This window comes from Amblyraja radiata, chromosome 1, assembly GCF_010909765.2.
Source record: "Amblyraja radiata isolate CabotCenter1 chromosome 1, sAmbRad1.1.pri, whole genome shotgun sequence".
NCBI classification, from domain to species: domain Eukaryota; kingdom Metazoa; phylum Chordata; class Chondrichthyes; order Rajiformes; family Rajidae; genus Amblyraja; species Amblyraja radiata.
In genome coordinates this window covers 71,006,595-71,030,145 of record NC_045956.1, presented here as the reverse complement: position 1 = coordinate 71,030,145, position 23,551 = coordinate 71,006,595, and the positions used below count along the sequence as shown (strand labels likewise).

Here is a 23,551-nt window from a genome sequence, read left to right as displayed (position 1 = left end):
TATGGGTGGTCCTGGAGAAGTTGTTGATGATATTGACTCCTGGGAATTTGAAGTTTTCACCATCAATGCAAATGTCAATGATTCTATGATTCAATATTTCCTCTGAAATATGCATATGTTCCATTCTCTCGCTATTAAATGTAGTTTATAACATTCAATATGATGCTTGCTCACAGCGAGATGATTATTGCAGGATCAAGGATTTATAACCTATCATGGAAAGAAGCCAATGTTCAGATCAAGACAAAAAATTCAAATAAGGCAAAACACTTTTTTTTGTCAGCCAAATTACATTGCCTGTGAACAGGATACTAGTTAGGTAATGTCCCCTGGGAGTGTTTATTTAAGGTCTGTCATATTCGTGGAAGCTGATTTGATTCAGCCACCGGCTTCCGGTCTTTGATCGGAAAGCATTAATTGTGCTCTAGTTGAGGGGGCTGAGAGGATATTTTCTACTATTTCTACTATTTCCTTTATTTTCACCTGTGAGGAAACTGAGTTCAAGGAAACTGAACGATGAATGGTGAAGTTATCCAGGTGGAGCATTAGTAGGTTTACAGTTAGGTTGGTACGGGATCGTTTCAATCAATGATGCAGCTCATTTGCAGTGATCAATTGTAACTACATTTTTGTTATTTGGAAGGGAACTGGAACACCGGAAGAAACTCTGTGGTCTCTGACCTTTTTATCCTGGCTGCCATCCCTCCACACTCTCATTGTGGGATGCAAGGTCCTGATCATCCCTCTGCCTCCACACAAGCTGCCTGACCCCCCTTGAGTTACTTCTGAAGTGTGTTTTTTCGGTGCTATCCTCTTCCTGTCAGAATGGACTATTAAATTAATAATCTATATTACTAAATCTCTGATCTTGACCGCTTTTGGCCGAATGTGCTGTGATTTCTGAGAGAACGGCGTATTAGTGCAGAGGATTTTTTCCGTCAATGAAAAATGAGAGAGATATTAATGTTTTTACAAAATTCCCCATACTCTCTGCTGCCCTGCTGGTGGCAGGGGGAGGTACTATAAAACCAGGAAGTGTCGTGCCTCAGTTTCTGCCAGACCCAGGAAGCGAGAGGGTCACGGCTCTCTGAGCTGTGAATAACACTGAACGCACGTCAACTCCACGGTGAGTCTCCTCGATGTGGCTGTAAAATGGCTGCAGCCCTTTTTAACAAGTTTGTGTTCACAAAATGAATTTGGTTGTCGGGTGTCTGCAGCCCAATTGTTTGCCTCGCCTTTTTTTAACAAGTTTGTGTTCACAAAATGAATTTTGGTTGTCGGGTGTCTGCAGCCCAATTGTTTGCCTCGCCTTTTTTTAACAAGTTTGTGTTCACAAAATGAATTTTGGTTGTCGGGTGTCTGCAGCCCAATTGTTTGCCTCACCTTTTTTTAACAAGTTTGTGTTCACAAAATGAATTTTGGTTGTCGGGTGGCTGCAGCCCAATTGTTTGCCTTGGCTTGGCTTTTAAAATCGTTGCAACAGTTGGATGCCTGCCCAAGCATCCATATGGCCCACAGTGTCTATACTAGCCCTCAGGAAACCAGTACCTTCAGCCCGCAACACCCATACTAGCGCAACAGACAGCCCTCCCCCATTGGCGAGCAGTATTGGAATTGGTGGAGAGGTGGAATATTGCGTTGGTGACCAGTCCTTCCGTGTGATGCTGGGACCCAACGGGTCCCACTTAGTCTAGTAAGAGATAAAGTTAATAGTCATCTATTTTATTTCCTCTGGAAAACACATCAAGAACCTTATACAGTGAAGTTTACTTTGCATCAAGAAAGTAGTTATAAGTAGCAATGTTACAAAATTTTGAGATTTTAAAAATCAAGTCTGCAATTTATCCCATCAGATAAAGCATAAAAATAAGTTTAATTTGACACCTAATTCACTTTCATATCTTCAGTATTTAAAAAGTTATGGCCATATTTATACTCTGAAATTAGCATCAAAAGCTGTGATCGAGGACAGTCAAAAGCCCATAACTTTCTTAAAAATTAAGAGAACTGAATGAAATTTTCAGTTATTATAGATTGAAGCATTCTGAAACAAATATGAAACAATCTTACTTGGATGACCTGAAATTAAAGCATATAATTAGTTAGTTGCCTAATTGTAGCTAATTACAAAATTCAATTACTAGATCTAAACATCTATCCATTTCTTAAGAAAAGGTTAACATTTTTAAATAGCCTAAGTGTCCAAATAACATTCACACAAGAATTCACAATATAACATGATTTTTAAATCTCATTGTCATGAATTTATAGGCCAAATGGAAGGATTTTAATGTTTAATTCCCATAAATGAATGGGCATTTTAATCATCTTGCGAGTGGGTTTTGTGGAATGCGATCGATTGGAACGTTGTGGTTGCAGTGAATTTAAACCCCAAATTGGCAGGAAAAACACTGCGGTTCATACGGGGCCAAAATCACATTATCGCCAAGGAAATTTTGATTAAAGTCATCCTAAGAAGCAAGTTTATATGTAAAATAAACGACTTACATTTTGTTTTGTCCCCTACGTGAGATCCGTCCCGTTGTAAGCGTTGATGGCGTTAGAAGTAGCTTTTTATTTTACTCCAGGGATTAAATTGTCCCGTTATTTTTTTTTTTTTATATAACTTCCGAGAACGGGAGGCGGATCGATTTTTCTCCAGCAGCTTAACAGCCTGAGGAAGTTCGACTCCGACAGGCAGGAGAAAAAGGCATTTTAATCTGGGTCCCTCTTTGCTCTCTGTGGCCCCCCCCCCCATGCCCGGTCCCTCTATGTTCTCGGCGGCCGTCCCACTCCGGGTCCCTCTATTTTCTCTCAGGAACGCGACCTTGACCGACCTTCAGTGCTCGCGCGGACCGTCCGACCTCCAGCACTCGCTGCTTCCTTTAAATTTTACTGGGTTTACTGTAAAATTTAGTATTCTGCCACGCAACATCAATACAAAATGAATTGAATATCTTGCAACATTAATGGAATAACATCCAATAGTCTGGAGGATCTGAGTCGGGCACCACCAAAATCCTGCGTTTGTCTGATTAATAGAGTTTCACCACCTAGATTACATGACAAAGCGAAAAATGGTTTTGCAAGCTTGCATTTTACACATGCATTTTGGAATTAAAAATCTTAATAAAAATGTTTTAATTATCACATAAATATTTGCGGTATCAAAATAGGAATGCAATAATTTCTGGACAAAAGAAAAAGACCAAAGTTTGTTTAGATTGCATTCTGGTAATCAAATGATGCAATGCTAATGAAATTATTCACTAATCGTTAGAAATGAACATGCTTCAACTACTCTTCATCAGTGCCAGGTGTAACACAAGAGTGCTGGAAGGTTGAGGGAACGAAAGATCCAAAGTTAGTTTCCAATTTCTTTCCACTTATCTCATACCACCTCTCAGATTATTCATTATATGAAAGGGTTATTTCTCCTGAAAGAAATCTAGGTATTTTGGAAGGTACACAGAAAATGTAATTGGACATTTCAGTTTTCTTAATGAGAGGATGAGCAGGGTTTTTGCATTGTCCAAGGCTGGATTCATCTCATCTGTCTGGTGCAGTTGGAGTGTATTTCCAGTGATTATTCCAATTATTGTTTTGCCATTGATTTATCTTGTAGACCCAGAATGATTTTCCCATTCACGGTATAGGCTGCGGGTTATGTACTCTTACCCACAATACTTAATTCACATAGTAATGGCAAGGAATATATATGGCTCTGTGTTTTCTGCTATTCTAACACCAACAGTGACATTTCTGGTGTTTGGTGTATTTCAGCAAGTATGTGCAGGAAAATATTGACGATAATAATGGCTTTTGTGACATGACTGGTAGCTTTCCAAAAAGTTTGGATTCCAACCAAATGCCAAAATACTCTGACATCAAGGTCATTTGTGAAGAAATCAGGATAATGCTGATGGGGGTCCATCCAGTATGTAAGATTGATTCAAATAATGATGTCAGGCTGGAAATGACACTATTGGACGGTATCCTTCCATTCCAATCTTAATTTTACCCCTAATTAATTGTACTCCTCATTTACAGATACCTACTTAACTGCATTTTAAATAATATAATTTCTCTTCCCTGCAGCTCAAAGAAAAATAATCAATTATGAAAGCCCTTTGAATAAAAATCATTAATCTGCATGTTTATTTTACTTACAATCTTGAGCCTATGGCTCATTGGTGCTTTATTTGTCACGTATTCAACTGCACAGTGAGATTATTTTTGTATATATTACACATGCAGGCGCCGCCATTTTTGGCGCCATTATTCTAAGTCTGGTCTTCCCGTGCGCTCGATGTACTGGAGCAGAAAATGATAAAGATTTATGCCAAGGAAGGAGGCCATTCAAGTCATCATTTCCATGTTGGTCAAAGAGAAGCCACCTAGCTTAATTCCAGTTCCCAGGTTGTGATACATCAAGTGTTTATCCAAGTATTTTTAGCCTATTGACCTAAACTGTTTTAGGCGGAGAGTTCTTCACCTCTCACCTTCCTGCACATGGGACAAAATATGTTCTTGAGCTTTCCTCTAAACTCTCTACCAATTACTTTAAATCTGTATCCTCAGGTGATTGGTACTCTACAAAAGAAAATATGCTTGTCTTCTCTCAAGACATTATAAACTTCAATTACTGTAATTTCTCTTTAGCTTCCTGTGCCAAAAAAAAGCCTCCTCTTGCCAACCTTTCATCATTGCTAAAATGATTCAATCTATTTCTCATTTCCTCTGTTCTCTCATGTTTTGGATTCCATCCTTCCTGTAATGCAATGATGCAGAACTATGTGCACATCTCTAGCTATGACTACCAAATATTTCATTATCTTTTTGAAGCATGAGCTCTGTTTTACTGTTACATATCTCAGTCAGTGTACCTTCTTAACCATTTTATTAATCTGATTTGCGGCATGTAGGGGGCTGATGAGGGTCTACAGAGGGACCATTGGGACTACATTGAACCATTGTAAATATCAGTATACATGAATTCCAGGATCCGTCTTCTTCTACATTTCTCAGTACTTATTATTTTTCTTCACGTTACCTTTCAACCATCAGAATCAATCACCATCAGCCTTGTCAAAACATACTACAATTTAAAAAAAACCCGTCAACTTGCTATTCTCCAGTCAAGAATACTTCATAACGATCTTTTGTCATGCCAACGACTTCTAATTCCTGATGGATTTTAGTGAAGCTTACTATATTCCCATAACTGGATAGCTAAAAATATATTCATTATTCCAGTAATCTAACTACAGATTCATTACGGAGACACCAGGAACTGCCGATTCAAGATTCTTGAGCAAATCACAAAGTGCTGGAGTTTAGTAAGTCTGAAGAAGTGTCCCAACCTGAAACATCACCTGTCCGTGTTCTCCAGAGATGCTGAGCTACTCCAGCAACAGATTCAATATTATTTTCTTTTATGATTCTGATACTTGGTAGAAAACCCTTAATCCCATTGCCCTTTTCTTTCACAGACTTAAAATAAAAACTTTCTATTGTCAGTTCCCAATCTGTAGATCTGGTCATCTAAATCATATCTCCACTCTGTGAAATGTCTTTCATTAGGGTTCACCAATTTTGTTTTTAAGCACTTTTTTTGTTTCTGCATTTGATCACACCCTGTGTTCGTCAAATCTGATCCTTGGGAGCCAATAATAAATTAGTTTAGTTTACAAATACAGCATGGAAACAGACCCTTCAGCCCACTGAGTTCACTCCAACCAGCTACCCATACACTAGTTCCATCCTACACACTACAGACAATTTTACAGAAGCCAATTAACCTACAAACCTGCATGCCTTTGGAATGTGGGAGGGGTCCAGAGAACCCGGAGAAAACCCACGCGATCACAGGGAGAACGTATAAACTCCATAAAGACAGCATCCATAGTCAGGATCGAAGCCGGGTCTCTGGTGCTGTAATGCAGCAATCTTACCCCTACGTCACTGTTTATAATCTTGTACATTATTTTTCAAATTTGGCAGATCTAGGCTTTAGATGTTGAATATTGTATATAATTGTCTGCCTATTTCCAAATCATCGATAGTGGCTATTTTGGTGCTGGCTGTAAAATGTGCTATTTTAGTTGAGTTATTTTTTTAAAGATCAAGTTGATTGTGCACTGCATTTTATCAACCTGTGCATTACCGTGTGGAACTGCATAATGTTTGTTACAACGGTCTATTTGTGATATTATATATAATAGAGACCTATTTGCGACATCTCGAGGGTTATTATGTGATACAGAGGTCTGGTGCAGCAGGCTGATGATGATTGGGAGGGGTGCAATATAAGGAAATGAGCTGGTGTTTGGGCCTGAGGGTCTGGGATGGGGTTGCAGCTGGAGATCAAGGGCTTTGACTGCAGAGCATGGAGATCTAGGTCATGGAAGGGACTGTAGATCGACCTTTGTGTGGGGATGAGGATTAGGTGCCAGGAAAGTGGAAGGTGGGAATGAGTTTTGGATCTCGGTTCAGTGATTGGGGCTGAGGGTCGTGGTCATGGTGGGACTGAGGATCAGAGGAGGACATGTAAGTTTAATAAAACATGGATGGGAGTGTCCCAGTTATTGCTGCAAGTACTGCTTTGAAAACATGCTTCTTCACAGAGGAAGAGGACTAAACTTTCTGGTGCCCTTCCCCACAGTGGAAAATTTTGATTCTGTTGTGAGGGACGTTTGTGTTGAACTCTATAATGTGTTGTGTCAATTTTTCTTTTTCTATGGATGTATGGAAACTTATTATTTATTTTATGTAAAGCACTTTGGTTTCAACGCGAGTTGATTTAAAACGTGCTATATAAATAAAACATACTTACCTACTTACTTCTGGTTGCGCCTAACCACAAACATACTTTTGAATCGTGTAGTCTAATTCTTTAAGCTTGGGGAATGAAGTTATCCAATGGGCAACTGACCGGCTGAATAAAATATACTGACTTAACAAGGGTACAGCTCAATCTATAGCCTGCCAATTGCACAGTGGCATAATAGGTAGTGCACTTGCTCTACAGCTCCAGGGACCTGGGTTTGATCCTGCATCAGCTGCTGCCTGTGTGGAGTTTGTACCTTTCCTTTGTGAATACACGGGTTTCTTCCGAGTGCTCCAGTTTCCTCGCAGACCCCCAAAACATGCTGATAGGTAATTGGCTTCTCAGTGCAGATAAGTGGCAAAAGAACTAACAAGGGATTAACAGGCATGTGAGATAATAATTTGCATGGCCGCAGGAGACAAAGGGAATGGTGCTGATGGGATTACCTTGCTGGGACCTGGCATAGGTTGAATGTCCTGTTCTTGTGGCATAGTAGGTGAGTAAAATTATTAGAAACCTCACAAGATTATAGCATTTCCAGAAATAAATTCTGATCATGTATTTTTATAACTCTATTACAGAACAATGGAAGTTTCAGTGAGTTTGAATAACGGACAGTCATTCATCTCCAGTTCACTTACCATCACCGCCACATCTTGTGTAAGTAAATTACTTCTTGTTGTCTTTGCCGGAAAGCTACACTGTTAGAACAAATTACAATGTTGCGATTTTCTAAATGTTTCAAATCCAAAGTAATATTTACTTTTACAATTAATATTTACACAATCTTGGAATTTATCTTTGTGTTAAAAATATGCTTACATATGGACACCATGCAAAGTAAAAACATTTTTTACATTGAACAAGGCATGGGTGAAGCTGAACTTGGATTGTGTTCAATGTTGGTCACCCTATGATTGGAAAGATGCCATTAAGTTGGACAAAGAAGATTTACGAGGATGTTGCCAGGACTTAAGGGCCTAAATTACAGTGAAATTGGGCAGGCTTGGATTTTATTCTTGGGGTGCAGAGGGAGAAGTGTGATCTTATGAAGGTGTCTCAAATCATGAGGGGAATAGATAGGGTGAATGCCCAGTGTTTTTCCCAGGGCAGAGAATCAATAACTAGAAGGTATAGCTTTCAGGGAGTGGGGAAAGGCTTAATTGGAACACAAGGGGCAACCTTTTCACACAGATGGAACAAGCTGCCAGTATATGGAACAAACTGCCAGAGGAAGTAATTGCTGTAGGCATAATAACAACATTTAAAAGCTACAGATGGAATGGGTCGAATGCAGGCAAATGTAACTAGCTTAGATGGCACATAAGGTCAGCATGGATCAGTTGTGCTGAAGGGCCTGTTTCCATACTGTACGAATATATGAACATTAGAACAAATTTCTGCTTGTCTTGATCTGTAGAACAATACATTGAGATGTATGTGTTATTGATATATATGTATAAAAGCCATGTACCAATTTTATGCACTGGACTGCTAACAAAAGACTAATTACAAATTAGCATTTAGATTCGCACAAGTATCCAGCAGCTTTGCAGATTTTCAAAGCATGAAAATATTGTGACATGGATTGCATTGTGTAATAGCTGTTTTCCTGTAAGAAGTATTCCTCAGGAAATGTTAATTATTCACAGTGGTATTCAAGGCTTTACCTGGTTTGATTAGTAATTAGATGGTGTTATCACCATGTTGCTGTTAGACCATTACTAGTTGCTAAGGATCATTGGAGTGCACCACGATCACAAGAGGAAGTTACAACACTAACAACCAACCCTTAACCCACCCTTTCCACTTTAACAATAATCATAATGGTGATTATTATACATTATTTAGCATCTTTTTTCACTATATTCTAATATATAATAATTTAACAGCACTTTAATTATTGTTTTAAGGAAACATAAATGTTTGAAATAAACATCTGATCCAGGAGCATAAGTGAAAAGAAAATCATTTAAAACTTGTGTGTTAACTCTTCAGCAGCATATTTATCCTTGGCCAATCACAGATTTTACAGTCAAAGTTGACATGAAATGGACACTTACGTAATATATTTGAATTAATAGAACTCCAATAAAATAATATCCTGTTTTTACCCTTCTATCTGCATAATATTTTAAAGCTTGCTTACCAACCAAAGAAAAACATTGCTGACAGAATTCTTGAATCTCACATGCAGTTATTTTCTCTACAAAATCCTTGGAATGTGGAGAGAAATTTTGACCATAAAAATTTTTTAGGGTAGGTTTCAGGTGCATTATTTGAGAGTAACCTGATGGGATGGGTGGTACATGCTTTGTCTTTCACTGAAATCAGTGGAAAATAATACAGTTATAGTTCATGTGGCAAAGTTGAGAGCCTGATTCATTATGAAGAAATAAAAATGTAAGTCATAGAGTCATAGAGTGATACATTGTGGAAACAGGCCCTTCGGCCCAACTCGCCCACACCAGCTAACAATGTCCCAGCTACACTAGTCCCACCTGCCTGCGCTTGGTCCATATCCCTCCAAACCTATCCTATCCATGTACCTGTCTAACTGTTTCTTAAATGATGGGATAGTCCCAGCCTCAACTACCTCCTCTGGCAGCTTGTTCCATACACCCACCACCCTTTGTGTGAAAAAGCTTCCCCTCGGATTCTTATTAAATCTTTTCCCATTCACCTTGAAACTGTGTCATCTGGTCATCAATCCCCTTACTCTGGGCATAAGACTGTGCGTCTACCCGATCTATTCCTCTCATGATTTTGTATACATCTATAAGATCTTCCTTCATCCTCCTGCGCTCCATGGAATAGAGACCCAGCCTGCTCAAACTCTCCCTGTAGCTCACACCCTCCAGTCCTGGTAACATCCTCCTAAACCTTTCATTTAGACATTTAAATGAAGACATTAAAAAAAAATGTTATCTAGAAGTTTTGCCTTAAATAAATGTAATGTGAGACTTCCACATTGTTGAGTGGCTTCCTATGGTCCGACTGTTGTCCCTCAGGAAATGTTAATAATGCTCCTACTCAAAATGAGTCTTTGCAGTTCTATATATCTCTACATCACCGTCTTTCTCTCTACATCACCGTCTATAATCATTCGTTTCCCTTTCCCTGATTCTCAGTCTGAAGAAGGATCTTGACCCAAAATGTCACATATTCCTTTTCTCAAGAGATGCTGTCTGATCCACTGAGTTACTCCAGCTTTTTGTGTCTATCTTCGGTTTAAAGCAGCATCTGCAGTTCCTTCCTACACATTCCTCAGTTTGTATTCACCTCATACATCTTGCAGCAATGGTTCTTTAAAGGTCTGGCTTGTTGAACATATTACACTAAAAGGAAACATCTGAAGTGCTTTTCATTCGTCCAACTTTTCGGAGAGGAGGGGTGTCTCAATGTGGAAATGCCACCTGTTCTAAGTGTAGGGCTTCAAACTAGACTAAACTCAATTTTGAATGAAGGTGAATCATGAAGAAGAAAGTAGTAAATCCAAACGAATGCAGAATTAAACAAATAACTAGGATGATGCCAGATGGAATTTAGCATCACAATGTGCGAGATACACTGTACAATTTGAATGTAAGAGTTGAAAATGGGAATATTGCTTGAATTGGAATCTCTGTGGGATTGTTCAAAAAAATGTATAAAATAATGAAAGGTAGCTCACAGATATAACACTGAATCAAAAGCAAATGCAATGTTGGAATTGTTATTAGTGATTTACGATATAATACAATATATGCTAAACCTCAGGAGGTTTTACAGTCTCCTCGTTTAAATAAAATATCTGACATGTTTAGAAACCATTCTTCATTGTTTTCCTCATCCATGGCATTTGTGAAGCATTTTTCCAAACTTTTTGTGTCTCATATTTAATTCTTTTGCACAACCTTAAGGATAATTTTTTTGCTCTCATTGAAAAACAAACAAATACAGCTGCTGGAAATCTGAAATAAAAACAGAAAATGCTGGAACGCCCAGCAGGTCAAGCAGCATCTTATGAGGGAAAAGCAGAGTTAATGACCTTTCATTGTATCTTGTCAATTTCATTCATTTGTATCTTGAATTTTTTTTGGTGTACAAATCTTTGCTAATCCAATGATGGGAATGGTAAATTGAGGGCGGATTTGTTTCCCTGTTGCTTTTTGTATAATTTAATGTGCCATCCGATTTTAAAACGTTGCTTATTATAGAGATCTTGGAACATTTCTGCTGGTATAACTTATCTGTGGTCAATATTGCAAAGTTCCCTGCTGGTCATGTTGGCCTTGATGTCCGGAGCTATTTGTTTTCAACAGTAATTCAATATTTAATTTCCCTCGGATTATGAGGTGCACTGTAGTTGATGGGAATATTCAGCTTGCGGCACTTCTTGAATGGAAGTCTATGGCCAGGCTTCATATAGTCAGGGACACCAAGGGATAAAAACACAGACGTGCCTCCTTTCACATAAGCCAGTCCCACAAAAGTCTACAAAGACAGTTACCTCCACCTTGATCTCCTTAATGAGCATTTCTTCTTCAGGTTGACATTTTCCAATGTAGTTATAAGGAATAAGTATTATGCCATTTGGCCCAAAGTCGACTCCACCAATTTCCACAGTTTCACCATCCTCTGGCAAAATAAATTTCTTCTCAGTTCCTTCCTAAAATAACGTCCTTTAACTCTGAAGCTATGTCTTCCAGTCCTAGACTCTCCCACTAGGGGAAACATCCTCTCCACATCCACGCTGTCCAAGCCTTTCAATATTCTGTATGTTTCAATGAGGTCCCCCCTCTTTCTTCTAAACTCCTGCAAGTACAGGCCCAGTGCCGACAAACGCTCATCATCGGTTAACTTACTCATTCCTGAGATCATTCTTGTAAACCTCCTGTGAACCCTCTCCAGAGCCAGCACATCGTTCCTCAGATGTGGTGCCCAAAATTGCTCACAATATTCCAAATGCGGTCTTAGAGAGCCTTAACATTACATCCCTATTTTTGTATACAAACCCTCTTGAAATAAATGCTGGCATTGAGTTTGCTTTCTTTCCTACTGATTCGACTTGCAGATTAACATTTTGGGAATCCTGTACCAGTGCTGCCAAGTCCCTTTGCACCTCCAATTTCTGAATTCTCTCCCCATTTAGAAAATAGTCTACACCTTTATTCCTACTACCAAAATGCATGACTCCACACTTTGCTACACTATATTCTAACTGCCCACTCCCCCAACCTGTCCAGGTCCTTCTGCAAAGTCCCTGCTTTCTCTACACTACCTGCCCTCCACCTATTTTCGTATCATCCGCAAACTTTGTCACAAGGCCTTCAATCACCTTGTCCAAATCGTCAGAAAGGTGTGTGACATCCTATAACAATCCGGCTGCCACACTCCCTGACTAGACTCATCTGTCATTTGAAGTACAGTTGTTACATGCACTTTAGTTCCAGGATCATTTCAGGCAGCTGCAGTGGATCTGCATCATGACTCACAGTTCTTTCTTTCTTTTAAAATCTTTTCATTAGTTTTTTTCAAAAACAAAAAGAAAACACCAAAAAAAAAAGATTAACATAACAATGATATTGATACATAGGGATCAGGATTACATTAATAACAGGTATAACCTAAATATGGGTCCAGTCAGAGGGGTGAACCCTCGAAAAGCGCTTGGACCTGATGGTATACCTGGTCGTGTTCTAAAAACCTGTGTGGACCAACTGGCTGGAGTTTTTACGGACATTTTCAACCTCTCACGTCTGAGGTTCCCACCTGCTTCAAAAGGGCATCAATTATACCAGTGCCCAAGAAGAGTAAGGTGACGTGCCTCAATGACTACCGACCTGTGGCACTAACGCCTGTGGTGATGAAGTGCTTCGAGAGGTTGATCATGGCGCAAATCAACTCCTACCTCGACAAAAACCTGGACCCACTGCAGTTCGCTTACCGCCACAACAGATCAACGGTGAATGCAATCTCGCTGGCCCTCCACTCTGTTCTGGGCCACTTGGACAACAAAAACTCATATGTCAGGCTGTTATTCATTGATTACAGCTCGGCATTTAATACAATCATCCCCTCCAAGCTGGTTACCAAACTCGCAGAACTGGGTCTCTGCACATCCCTCTGCAATTGGATCCTCGACTTCCTCATTCTCAGACCACAGTCTGTTCGTATTGGTGGAAATGTGTCAGACTCGATAACAATCAGCACGGGAGCACCTCAAGGCTGCGTGCTCAGCCCCCTGCTGTACTCGCTCTATACTCATGACCACGTAGCCGGTCATAATGCGAACTCCATCATCAAGTTCGCTGACGACACCACTGTTGTGGGATGTATCACTGATGGGGATCAGTCAGTGTATAGAAGAGAGATCGAGCAACTGTCCATATGGTGCCAGCACAATAACTTGGCCCTCAACACCAGCAAAACCAAGGAACTGATTGTAGACTTTGGAAGGAGTAGGATCGGGACCCACATTCCCATTTATATCAACGGGTCGATGGTTGAAAGGGTCAAGAGCTTCAAATTCCTGGGCGTGCACATCTCTGAAGATCTTTCCTGGTCCGAGAACACTGATATAATTATTAAGAAAGCACATCAGCGCTTCTACTTCCTGAGAAGATTACGGAGAGTCGGTTTGTCAAGGAGGACTCTCTCTAACTTCTACAGGTGCACAGTAGAGAGCATGCTGACCGGTTGCATCGTGGCTTGGTTCGGCAACTTGAGCGCACTGGAGAGGAAAAGACTACAAAAAGTAGTAAACACTGCCCAGTTCATCATCGGCTCTCACCATCGAGGGGATCTATCGCAGTCGCTGCCTCAAAAAGGCTGGCAGTATCATCAAAGACCCACGTCATCCTGGCCACACACTCATCACCCTGCTACCTTCAGGTAGAAGGTACAGGAGCCTGAAGAGTGCAACGACCAGGTTCAGGAAAAGCTACTTCCCCACAGCCATCAGGCTATTAAACTTGGCTCGGACAAAACTCTGAACATTAATAGCCCATTATCTGTTATTTGGACTTTATCAGTTTATTTATTCATGTGTGTATATATTTATATAATGGTATATGGACACACTGATCTGTTTTGTAGTCAATGCCTACTATGTTCTGTTGTGCTGAAGCAAAGCAAGAATTTAATTGTCCTATCAGGGGCACATGACAATAAACTCACTTGAAGTGTCAAAATACACATTGAGTATAGACCTCCCGGTCTCTATGTAAATATAGTTAAGTGTTTAAAAGAGAACTTGTATATATAAAAAGAAAAAGATAAAAAGAAAAAAAAAGAAAATAAGAGAAAAACAAAACCCCCTAAACTAGAAAAAAAAAGCAAAACAGAATGTGGGCTGCAATAAATGTGAACAATTTAAGTCCCTGTTTGTCGTCATATCCGTTCCACCGTATGAAGGTAAAATATTTATAACGGTTGGAGAGGGGACAATTTATGTTGTGTGAAAATGTTGAATAAAGCTTCCCAAAGTCCTATCAAATTTAACCAAGAGTTCAACAATGGCGCTCCTAATTTGTTCTAAATTTAAACATGATATTGTTTCAGAGTACCAATGGAGTGTGGTCAGAGGATTAGAGTCTTTCCATTTAAATAAAATAGATATTCTGGCAATTAATGTGGTAAAAGCAATCAGCCGATGGGCGGAATGGGACAGATAGTAGAATCTAACATTGGTAGCCCGAAAATTGCAGTAATAGGATGAGATTGTAAATCAATACCTAAAACTACAGAATACAGTATCAAAAATGTATTTCCAATATTTTTCCAAAAATGGGCAAGACCAAAACATATGAGTCAATGAGGCCACTTCAGAATTACATCTGTCACAGGTAGGATTTATATGACCATTTGACATATGAGCTCTGTGAACCACCTTGAATTGTATCAGAGCGTGTCTTGCACACATTGAGGAAGTATTAACTAATTGAAGAATCCTCTCCCATTTCTCCATAGGTAGAGAAATTTGAAGTTCTCTTTCCCAGTCATTCTTAATTTTAACAAATGTATCTATTTGTAATTTCAAAATCAACTCAGAAATAGTCGTTATTAAACCTTTCTGATAAGGGTTCAAATGTAAAAAATGTTCCAAGATTTCGGTTTGATGTGGTAACGGAACAAAGGGTAGAGTAGCCTTCAGAAAATGTCTAATTTGTAAATATCTAAAGAAATGCGAGTTAGGTAGATTATATTTATTGGAGAGTTGTTCAAAAGACATAAAACAACCATCCAAAAACAAATCACGAAAAGCTGCTAATCCCTTCCTCTTCCATAACAGAAAGGCTTGATCACTACTAGAAGATTGGAAGAAAAAATTAGATATGATAGGACTCGATAAGATAAAATCATTCAATCCAAAAAACGTACGAAATTGAAACCATATTCGGAATGTATGTCTTATTATTGGGTTAGTCACATATTTATTCAATCTCGTAATTGTAATAGGTGACTCGGTTTATTCTCACCACACCATTAAGGGCTTGTCCCACTTAGGCGGCTTTTTAGGCGAGTGCAGGAGACTCTGCGCTCGCCTCATGGTCGCCACATGTTCGCTGGTGGTCTCAGAGGAGTCTCCTAGTCGCGGCCTCAACATGTTGAACATTTTTCTGCGACCAAAAATTGGTCGCCATGGAGAAAATCGATACTTTTGCAGTTGTAGGTGCAGTGGTAGTGGGGTAGCCATGTACTTGTAGGTAGTCGAGGTAGCCGTAGGTAGTTTTAGTTAATCTCCTGGGCATTTTCATTTGGTCATTGGGGGAACAAAATGTAAGAACGAGTTTTCAGAACCAAGGAATACCGACCGGTAATGTTAAATGCCCGCCAAACTTCACAGCTGTGTATCTCTGGCTTATTAAAAGTTGTCCGGCTTCTTAAAAGTGGTGTCGTCCACTTTTATGGTGGTCTGGGTAGACGGCTGGTTGGGTGGAGGTTGATGTAGGACCTGGGTCTTCGTGATATTTAAGGCTAGGCCCATGGCTCTGTATGCCTTGGCAAAGGCATTCAGGATGCCCTTGAGGTCTTCTGCAGAGTGTGCTGCAATGGCGCAGTCGTCCGCATACTGAAGCTCCATGATGGCCGTGTTACTGACTTTGCTCTTGGCCTTCAACCTATTAAGGTTGAAGAGCCCACCGTCGGTTCTGTAGAGGATTGGGATCCCCTGTGGCGGCTCTTCACCAATGAGGTGAAGTATGGCAGCAAAGAAGACGACAAACAGGGTGGGTGCGATGATGCATCCCTGTTTGACCCCCGTTTCCACAGTGAAGGGCTCAGACTCAGAGCCACAGTTGCTGAGCACTGTGAGCGACATGCCATCATGTAGAAGCCTCAATATTCTGATGTACTTGTCGTGACAACCGTACCTTGATAGTATGCTCCAAAGAGCTTGGCGGTCTACCGAGTCAAAAGCCTTTGTCAGGTCTATGAAGGCCATGTACAAAGGCTGCCTTTGTTCACGACATTTATCCTTCAGTTGGCATGCTATGAATATCATGTCTGCACAGCCACACTGTGATTCTGGGAGTATCTCCGCAGACAGTGGTAGAAGTCGGTTTGTGAGGACACGAGCTAGGACTTTGCCTGTTGTTGACAGGAGCGAGATGCCCCTGTAGTTTCCACATTCAGCCTTGTCCCCTTTCTTGAAAATGGTCACTATTAGAGCATCCCCGAGTTCTGAGGGAAGTTCTTCTTTTTCCCAGACCTTGAGGAGCAGGGCCTGGATGTGGTACAGGAGCTCCGGCCCACCTTCCTTTAAGATCTCAGCTGGGATCCCATCTGGACCGGTGGCTTTGTTGTTCTTAAGGCTCTTGATGGCATCTTGAACCTCCATCATAGTGAGAGGCTCTTCCATGCCTTCTCTAATGGGACTCTGGGGAATGCAGTGGGTAATGTCTGGTTCAGTTGTGCGGTCACGGTTGAAGAGTTCCTGGAAGTGCTCTCTCCATCGGTAGCTTGGACCATAGACGCCTTAGTAGCACTGAAGAAGCCTCTTGTGTCACCCGAGTCTGCCAGCCTCTGGATTTTCAGAGCCTTATCTGTCCACCAAGAGTTCTTAAGCTCCTTCACCCGGCTCTGGACGTCCACCTTGGGTCTGGAGTGAGCCGCTCTTTTAGCCTCGCAGTTTACATAATTTTGCCAGGCACGAAAGGCTTTCCTTTTCTTGGAGATGAGCTGTTCTATCTCTGTGCCATTCTCGTCAAACCAGTCCTGGTGGTTTCTGGACTTGCACCCAAGGATGTTTTTACAGGTATCAAGGATGTTGGATTTGAGCCGGCTCCAGTGTCCCTCACTATCATCAGGATATTCCTGTTGGAGGCTTTCCCCAAGAGAAGCCTGAAATCGCTGCTGGGTGGCAGTTTTGTCCAGGCTTTCAAGGTTCAGCCTTGACCAGATCTGCTTTGTTTGAATCCTCCTCTTCCTCTTGAGTTTGATGGACATCATGGAGCGGATGAGGCGATGATCTGTCCAGCAGTCATCTGCATCGATCATGGCCCTTGTGATGTTCACGTCACGGTGGTCCCAGGCTTGTACAATTACATAATCAATGAGATGCCACTGTTTGGAGCGTGGGTGTCTCTAAGATGCCTTTAGTTTGTGTTTCTGGCGAAAGAGGGTATTAGTGGTGTTGAGGTCATGCTGAGCACATTTTCTGAGAAGCAGATATCCATTGGAGTTGATGTTCCCGATGCCTTCCTTTCCTATTGTACCCTTCCCGAGGTGTTGGTCCCGACCGACCCTGGCCTTGAAGTCTCCTTGGAGAATAATCTTAACCTCCCTGGGGATTTTAGACAGTGTCTCATACAAGCAGGCGTAGAAGGTTTCTTTTACTTCCTCTTCAGAGTCTAAAGTAGGGGCATAGGCACTCACAACTGTTGCCATCTGGTTGTTGGCAAGCACTAGATGCTCACTGATTCTCATAGGAAGTTCAGACAGGTGGCTGATGAGACGATAGTAAAATGGAGCAAACTGATGTTGCACAAAAAAATAGTTACCCATAATGGTTAAATAAAACAAAGTAAGGAACTGAAGAAGGGTTTCGGCCCGAAACGTCGCCTATTTCCTTCGCTCCATAGATGCTGCTGCACCCGCTGAGTTCCTCCAGCAATTTTGTGTACCTAAGGAATTGAAAAATATGTTTCTGATTTTATAGGGAGTTTTGATAAATGATACAACGGACAGTGCTATTGGGTGTCGTATCTGTCACAGGAAATAAAAATTACTTTCATCAACTGCTAACTGTTAAATGAAAAACCGTTACTGTTTTCCTCTTGAGAAGCTTTCTTCCGGTGGCAGCATTACTGTATATGAATGTATTTGTGTCTGACAATCTTCATGTGGCTGACAGGGTGATACCATCATGATAGATAGATATTTAATTAGCTGACCATAATTTTCTTCAGCTTCATGCTCAAATACAGTGTTTTGCAGAAAGATAACCAGATACAATTATCTAGAATATTAGCACAGGCAGCAAGATTTAATCTCCCATCTAAATGGTAGAAAAATGAGCAATAACATAGTCTTTCTTCAATTGTTTGAAGGCTTGCTTCAATGTTCTCCAGGTGCAGTTTAAGTACCACTTTTCACGTGGCACTATAGAACATGTATCATGGCAATGTTTTGCAAGGCACCTGGGCCATGTTCATCATGAGGTCACCAACCATAATTGAAGGCATAGATTCTTTGTAGCCATCTGAAAGTAGATGCAGGAAAGCATATAGACATGTCCTGCAGGCAGAGCTAGAACTGCAAGTCTGCATTTTACCAACCCATTTAGCTGTTGCCTTAAAATCACATGCACATTTTCCTTCTTCTTAACTTTTGTAATAAGAAATTGGAACAGTGTTATTGACTCCAACATTGGGTAACTCGGGATAATTGAATGGATTTAAAAGCAGAGAATCAATCAATTCTAGAAGGGTCTCGGCCCGAAACATCACCTGTTCCTTTTCTCCAGAGATGCCGTTTGACCCGCTGAGTTACTCCAGCTTTTTGTGTCTATCTTTAGTTCTACTCATGATGTCTATAAGATTTGAATGCTTTGAAATGACTTGTAAAAATGCCTTTGTCATTGATTTCCTTTCAAGTCTGACGGAACAGCTGTATTCCTTGCCATATTCGTCATTATGCTGTTGCTGGGACTGGCATTGCTCTGGTGGTTCTGGCCTCTTTGCTGCAAATTGGTAAGTGAGAAAATACAAATTACGTGCCTGTTGTTATTTATATTAGTCACAGTTCATTTTAGTCGCTAATGCTTAACTGTTTTCTCCTCCCCTTCTCAGCTCCCTCTCAGCCCACTGTCTCCGCCTCTTCCTTTCTTTTTCCCGCCCCCCACCCTCACATCAGTCTGAAGAAGGGTCTCGACCCTAAACGTTGCCTATTTCCTTCGCTCCATAGATTTCCTGCCTCACCCGCTGAGTTTCTCCAGCATTTTTGGCTGCGTTCCTTCTTAAACTGTTTTGAGTATGTCAGATTAAATTTCCGGTCCTCATCAGTTTTCTTAGTAAAATAGGCACAAATGATTTAAAGTTGGAAATTTCAACGTAAAAGTTCAAGCCACTCTTGCACTGGTTTTGTATCTTTGGTTTTAAAATTATTTGTTGCTGCACCTGTTATGGGTTGATACCAAGTCTGAACCAAAAATCTATAACGCTTTAGTTTTTTAAATTTACATGTTCCATCATTTCTTGAGCTGAGAACAAAGGAGTTGGAGAGGGACTCCGACAGAGATATTTAAAATCCTGAGGGCTTTGCAATAGATAAAGAGAAATTGTTCAAATTGGATGAAGAGCCAAGGATTATAAGATATGGAATGAAGGTGACTGTAGGAGAATCAAAAGTGATATAGAAGGTAGAACATTACAGTACAGGAACAGGCCCTTCAGTCCATCATGCCTGTATTAAACATAATGCCAAATTAATCAGGCGCCAACTCTCAGACGCCATCTCCTTCTTATCCTTGGACCCATGACGCCTCAGACGCACACTATCACACACTATTTCTGATTTTATTACTTCCAGCTCTCTGCCCTCTAAAGCCTTCAACCTTATCGTTCCCCAGCCCACAGAGTCCGATTTTATCTTCTCCCCAAAATCCACAAACAGAAGTGCCCTGGCAGATCCATTGTTTCTGCTTGTTCATGTCCCACCAAATTAATTTCCAACTACCTTGACTCCATCCTATCCCCCCCCCCCCCCCCCCCCCCCCCCCCCCCCCCCCCCCTCCCGGTCCAATCCCTCCCTACCCATGCCCAAGACACCTCACACGCTCTTCGTTCTTCAATTACTTCCTTTTTCCAGGCCCCCATTCCCTCATCTTTACCATGGATGTCCAGTCACTCTACACTTATTACTTCAATCAACTCCATCCCCCACCAGGAAGGTCTTAAAGCCCTCCGTTTCTTCCTCGACTGGAAAACCAGCCAATTTCCGTCTACTAATACTCTCCTCCACCTAGCAGAGCTGGTTCTTACCCTCAACAACCTCTCCGAAGACTCCTTCCACTTTCTCCAAATCCAAGGCATAGCTATGGGTACTCGCATGGGACCCTGCTATGCTTGCCACCAAGGGTACGTCGAACAATCACTGTTCTAGGCGTACACTGGCCCTATCCCCGAACTCTACCTCTGCTACATTGATGACTGCATTGGTGCCACCTCCTGCACCCATACACAACACATTGACTTCATCAACTTCATGATTAATTTCCGTCCTGCACTCAAATTCACTTGGACTATCTCAGACATCTCCCTACCGTTTCTCAATCTCACCTTCTCCATCACAGGAGACAGACTATTGACCGACATCTACTACCAACCTACTGACTCCCATAGCTATCTAGACTACATTTCTCCCCACCCTGCTTCCTGTAAAGACTCTATCCCCTACTCCCAATTCCTCCCTCCACGCCGCATTTGCACCTAGGATGAGGTGTTCCATACCAGGGCATCGGAGATGTCCGAGAAACTCAGCGGGTGCAGCAGCATCTATGGAGCAAAGGAGATAGGCAACGTTTCGGGCCGAAAACCTTCTTCAGACTGATGGGGGTTGGGGGCGGGGAGAAGAAAGGAAAAAGGAGGATGAGCCCAAGGGCTGAGGGAGAGCTGGGAAGGGGAGGTGACAGCAAGGGCTAACAGAATTGTGAGAATTCAATGTTCATGCCACCAGGATGCAGACTCCCCAAGCATCCTGGTGGCATGAACATTGAATTCTCACAATTTTGTTAGCCCTTGCTGTCTCCTCCCCTTCCCAGCTCTCCCTCAGCCCTCGGTTTTTTGTGCAGTTTTCGTCTCCTAATTTGTGGAAGGACACGAGGTTCACAAGGTTAATTCCCGGGATGACGGGACTGTCATATGATTAAAGAATTGAGCGACTGGGCTTGTATTCACTGGAATTTAGAACTATGAGAAGGGATCTTATAGAAACATATAAAATTGGACACGCTACATGCAGGAAACATGATATGATATAGTTGGGATCACGGAGACTTAGCTCCAGGGTGACCAAGGCTGTGAGCTGAACATCCAGGGATGTTCAATATTCAGGAGGGATAGACAGAAAGGAAAAGGAGGTGGGGTAGCGTTGCTGGTTAGAGAGGAGATTAACGCAATAGAAAGGAAGGACATTAGCTTAGAGGATTTGGAATCGATATGAGTAGAGCTGCGAAACACTGGGACAGAAAACGCTAGTGGGAGTTGTGTACAGGCCACCTAACAGTAGTAGTGGAGTTGAGGATGGCATCAAACAGGAAATTAGAAATGCGTGCAACAAAGGTAAAACAGTTATAATGGGTGACTTCAATCTACATATAGATTGGGTGAATCAAATTGGCTGGGGTGCTGAGGAAGAGGATTTCTTGGAATGTATGCGGGATAGTTTTCTAAACTCCCGCTGACTTCCACCCCCCCCCCCCCCCGGTCTGGGAACACGCTGGGAGAGAGCCCCCGAGCACCTGCCCCGGGGGGACTGGCACTGACCTGCTGGCGTCGCCGACGTGAAGACGGTGCAAAGCCCCCGCGCCCGGTGCAATGGGTGGGGAGCTGGAGCTGGAGGGGGGAGGGAAGAGGTCACACCCATGGCCGGGAAGCAGAGGGGTGGGGTGGGGGTGGCGACAGACAGGGCCAACAATGAGATGGAGAAAGACAGAAACACTGACGTGCAAAGGAGACTACAATAGTGCATGTTCTATCTAGCGTTACGGCGGGTGATTGTCGCCTGCCCGCTGTTTCTGACGCTAAAGATTGATCGCCCCCCTGTATCCCAGGGGCAGGGAGACACGGAGGCTTTTGAGACTGGTGGGAAATCACTACCAAAGTGTCTGCCCACACAGTCAGTATACCTCTCCTACACTTGTCTCCAGTACTAAGTCACCCGCTCCCCTCCCCCCCCCCTTTCTCTCCCAACTCCAGTCCCGTCCTGACCCCCCGGGCAACTTAAGGGAGCGACAATCAACTTCCACAGATACAAATAATGTCTTACACGAGAAAGGGCAGATGCTGGTTGACAAAAAGTGCACACACGGTGCTGGAGTAACACAAAGACGCAGCAGAATTTTGGACAAGTCATCCCGTCCGGACCCCTCCTTGTTACAGCGGCGGAAGCAACATTTCCAAGAGAATGGGGCAGAGAGCTGGGGCAGGGCTGGGATGGGAACAAGGCAGATGAGGCGCACCAAAGGAACAAACAAGTTGATGGCTGCAAGGGGCAGGCGGCAGAGGTCTTGTGCCCCAGCGAGGTACACCGTTCTTCCCCCTGCTAATGCACACACAGAAAGAGAGAGATGAGAGCAGAGAATGATCCCAGCCTAGCTCTGGCACTGGACGTGCGCATTTTCCCTTTGTAGATCATGTCAATAGACGCGGCCGCGCTGAATTCTCTCTTTAACTCAAAGCCGCAGGATGGAGCTGTCTTCTTTAACACGGTTACTTCGCCGCCACCGCCTCCTTGTTGCACGATGGCAGCGAGTGCAGGGCCTAGATCCTGCCTAGTTTTTTTAAGTTCTGAAATTGAATAACTTTCAATACTGAATCAGAATATACATACTGTATGAGATGCTGTCCAGCTCCTCTATTTGATACTTAAAACAGGCCTTCATTCATGGTTGGCTCAAGAGTAACTCGGGAGAGGAACTTGGTAACTGGGGAGAGGAACTTGGTACATCGCAGAAATGAGAAGTAAACGGCAAACTTAGACATACACCTGGGAACTCGTTTAAACTCGTGAACATAAACTTGGAATCTCGTAGATAACCACGAGTGTTTTTTCCTTTCACTCGGGATCACTCGTGGGTGGGCTTGCACCGTGAGACAGGGCCATTACTCTCTACCACTGTGTATTATTAGAAGTTTGTTTGTTGCTATTTAGTTCTAGTCTTGGATTAATATTTAGAATGCACATCTTGTAGCTGATCTAAATTTTAAGTAATTCTATCTCGTAGACAGCCAGTGCAGGCACAGAATTTATTTTTGTGTTTACACCAGATTGCCGAGATTAAGGAAGGAAGTAATATCAGCTGAACCCAAGTGCAATAGAACTTCTTGTTCACAGAACATCTTGAATCCCAGTTGCTTTTGACAATATCTGAAAATAAAATACTTTTAGCAGCTAGATAAAGAAAAATAGTTTCCAATAGTAATTGTTTCCGAGATGCTTTGCTTCTGTTTTCTTTATCAGAACATGAACATCGCTCACAACTCCTGTCTTGAGCAAAAGATAAATTCTGAAAAAGAT

At 42.0% G+C, this 23,551-nt stretch overlaps 1 protein-coding gene across 1 annotated transcript in view; it reads left to right on the top strand.

Moving 5' to 3' along the window:
- Window positions 1-23,551, top strand: part of antxr2 (ANTXR cell adhesion molecule 2) — a 208,971-nt gene that overhangs the window by 74,663 nt on the left and 110,757 nt on the right. The window contains exons 11-12 of the mRNA XM_033023964.1: window positions 7,411-7,489; window positions 18,910-19,005. Of these exons, the coding sequence (XP_032879855.1) occupies window positions 7,411-7,489; window positions 18,910-19,005 (175 nt within the window). The remainder of the gene's footprint in view (window positions 1-7,410; window positions 7,490-18,909; window positions 19,006-23,551) is intronic.